Below are 3,868 nucleotides of genomic sequence, written 5' to 3'. Positions count from 1 at the left end.
TAAGATAACATCTGTATATAACTAAACAGCACAATTAATCTTCATTCACTGAGAAGGAGATATTATGATGAAAATAACATTAATGTAGAATATGAACAAACTGAATGCTAACCTTTTTCAACATAACTGAGTACCCATATGGCGTGACACGACAACCCCTAAAGGATCACCAACAGCTGTTCCAAGCAATAATTTGAAAGAATTTTTTCAAAATATTATTATTAAAAACAAATACTACAAACACTCAGTGAGTTTCCATACAAAGAAAATTTCTAATGCAAAAAAAAAAAAAAAAAACAAAACAAAAACAAAAACAAAAAAAAACAGATACCTCACCATAGTAGATGCATAGAGAACAATACGCATCTTATCAATCATGTGAAAATTACAAAAATGATATCTATCTGCCAGAAAGAAAGAATCCTATTATTCCTAATTTGTTTGAATGGAGCACTCATCAGGACCCTTTTTTTCTCCATGTTCATAAGCAAGAAAGTGCAGGTGGAGCCCAAACTTGGGCCAACACTAGCTCCTAGCTGTTTGGTCTCAACCACATCTGGTTTTAATTGCACAGGCTATCAAGTTATGAATTGAACAAAACATTTTCAATAGGAGAATCAGGATGAATGAAATCCAGCAATATCAGAAATTGAAAAGTCAAAATGTTTTACTAATATTTAAGGTACTAAAATCACATTCATGCCAACTGCCAATGCATGCTTGGGTCCCTAATCTATATTTTAAGGCTAGAATCGTGTACTATAAGAAGTTAAGGCGTGGCATCTTCTTACTGACTTGAGGAACATATTTATAACTTAAGCAATGGCAACTTGCATTCTCGGTTATGAGAATAATGATTATGGTCACAATTGTCAGTTCTATATCCCTTTCTCACAGTACAAAAATTGATGAGATCCTAGTGAGGTAATTACTACCTTGATAATTTTTCCTACCCACATGAAGTGGTCAATATACTTTCTGATTACATAGAGTTATATCAAAATTGCATTGTTTTTTTTAAATGGACTAACATTACCTATCATGATGTACAAATTTTTTGTTAAATCTCCATAATTTTGATTTGATTTTGAACCCCCCACCCCACCCAAAAAAAGAAAAGAAAAAGGTATGAAAGTTTTTCATTAAGTTTGAAACTAACTCTGATTAGATGGGCATCAAAAGGCTTCATGGAACAGAACTGATTCCTTTATTTAGTTATTTCTAAAATTTTCATTATAGAAAATAAATTGATTCTAAATTCCTGTTTAGTAGGTAATCAATGATGATACTACAAGATACACCAAATAGGACTAGTTCTATATGATAAAAAAAATCTTGGGTGATCACCTAGCCACCAAGGCTTAGTAGGGCCATTTCCATGACATGTAACAGATACACATGAACAGGTGAACACGAGTGAAAGCATAGATATGTTAAAGTAGGAGTAATGACAGGAATCACAGTTAAAACTTCCAAACCTGCATCAAATCCTGCAGATACTATAATTATGTCAGGATTAAATTCCTTGGCAACAGGAATTAATATATGGTCCCAAACTGCAAGATAGTCTGCATCTCCACAACGACCGTTCTCCCAAGGGACATTTATATTATATCCTGCACCAGGTCCTTCTCCAATCATAGTATAGAAACCATCATCATTAGCTGGATAGAAACTGCCAAACTCGTGCCTGTAAGGACAACTCTAAACAGTCACCATGACTAGGAACAAATGGTAGTAACAGAATATCAACAAACGGAGTTTCAAACCAAAGCCTTCAAGAAATAAATAAATACTTCACAAGAACAATAATCTACTTCATATCAAATTTAATTTTCCAAGAAACCAATTCAATGAATACCATTCAAATTTGACCCATATATATTTTTTCAAGGAATCCATTACTAAAATTTGTAAATATACTACCATGCCAAAAAGTTTCAATGATCAGCTGAGAAAAGACTAATTAACTTGAAAATTTCCTATGAACCTGTGAACGGAGAAGAATAGAACACGGGAATCCTTCCAGAACATCTTTTGAGTACCATTACCATGATGCACATCCCAATCAACGATCAAAATCTTCTTAATTCCCAACTCCGGCTGTCATGTATAAAAAAGAAATTTAAACAGGAAAAAAGAAAAAAACACATTTTTGTATCTACACACAACAAAACCAATCAATTGCTGATATGCTAAAACTTGGCCCTCACTCTTTCGTTCAAAAGAAAACTCGTTGCGATAGCCACATTGTTGTGCAGACAAAATCCCATTGCTTCATTGTGTTCGGCATGATGTCCCGGAGGCCTAACGATAGCAAAAGCAGAATTCAACTCTCCTTTGGCAACTCTCTCAGCAACCTATTTAACAAATTCATTAACAGCGTTTATTTTTTAATATATATATTGAAACGAATATATTATTCTTAGGCTTTGTTTTTTTCAACTGAAAATGTTAATTTCTAGAAAATTAATCATTTTCCAGAAAACATTTTCCTGTGTGTGATTGTGACCTTGAAAAATGAGCTCGAAACATTTCTGGTGTGGAATTTATTTGTGTAGTGTTTGACGTTCCAGAAAAACATTTTCTGCTATACTGAGCTTATTTTCAGCTGACTTACATTTCCGGCGTACCAAACACCAGAAAATGCAGAAAATGGAAAACATTATTCCGCAAAACATTTTCCACCGAACTTTTGACTAATAAGTTTGGACACAAAAATTGAATTGCTAATATTTGCAGTAGAAAGAGAATTGGACTGAGATATTACGTCAACAACAGAGCCGGCGGCGAGGTAAGCGGATTCGGATGAACCTTCATTGAAATAAATTGAATTGAATTTCGCAGCGATCTTGTTTCTTCGTGAATCAAACGCTTTGGAGCTTATATTCTTGATCAGATCAACGTGTTTTTTGGAATGAACATTCAAAATGAACCTGTCCTCTGCTTCTTTCGCGTTCAAAACCACACACCTGAAAATAGATAAGAAAAACAGAGCAAATCTCAACCACAATCTCAAAGCTCAAAGCTCAAAGCCAAGCTCAATTTCAAAATTGAAAAAAATAAATAAATATAAAAAAATAAAAATAAAAAAAAAAAAAAAAAAAACCTTTGAGGAATGCGAGCAATTTGAAGCTTTTTCCAGATAGCGCGAATCCGATTAGGGTTTTCGGGGTGGTGATCGCCGTCGGGTGTAGAGTGCTTACACATACGCTCGTCGTAGAGAATTCCTACCCTTCTTTGACTTTGACTGTTGTTAGTACTACTACTATCATCACTGCTAGGTTTTTCAATTTCGGAGTTCACGATCTCCATGTTGTGCCCTAAAAAATCGATTCCTCTTTCTCTGAGAGAGAGAGAGAGAAATATAAACGAAGAGAAAAAGATTTTTAGGGGAAATGGTTTCGATTTCTCTCTCTCTCTTTTGGACTTTTTTTGGAGGGAAGGTAAAGGTCATGTTAAGGGTTTCGGTCTTATTGGACCTATGCTTTCTTTACTTTTTCCCACAACTTTGGAAATAAAACAAAAGAACTTCAATAATAATAAGGGAAAATTATATTCTTAACCTTTCCCTTCATTTTATGTGACATAAAAATAATATTTTATATTTTATATGACATAAAAATAATATTTTATTTTAGCTACCAGTTATGTTAGTATTTTTTATTTATTAACTATTTTGATATTATACCAAAAGATTAATGACAAAATTAACATATTTAAAATGTTGTGGATTAATAAGAGATTTGAGGTTCAATTCTCGCTTAACTAAAAATTGATTGATATTTTGGTTTGATGACAAAAGCTATTATCAGGAGCAGACGTATAGATTGAAATTCTATATATATATATATATATTGGATTAAAA

The 3,868-nt window shown here is 33.0% G+C and overlaps 1 protein-coding gene across 1 annotated transcript; it reads right to left on the bottom strand.

Moving 5' to 3' along the window:
• Positions 1-64: 64 nt before the first annotated feature.
• Positions 65-3,479, bottom strand: LOC112036007 (histone deacetylase 5). Its single transcript, XM_065768873.1, is given in 7 exon segments — positions 65-159; positions 162-176; positions 1,479-1,690; positions 1,991-2,103; positions 2,214-2,360; positions 2,771-2,972; positions 3,110-3,479. Coding segments are annotated over 7 exon segments (975 nt in total). The 5' UTR covers positions 3,316-3,479; the 3' UTR covers positions 65-79.
• Between the last annotated feature and the right edge of the window lie 389 nt (positions 3,480-3,868).

The sequence above is a fragment of the Quercus suber genome, unplaced genomic scaffold, assembly GCF_002906115.3.
Source record: "Quercus suber isolate HL8 unplaced genomic scaffold, Cork oak 2.0 scaffold_1012, whole genome shotgun sequence".
Classification (NCBI taxonomy): Eukaryota; Viridiplantae; Streptophyta; class Magnoliopsida; order Fagales; family Fagaceae; genus Quercus; species Quercus suber.
This window is presented reverse-complemented; position numbering and strand designations above follow the sequence as displayed.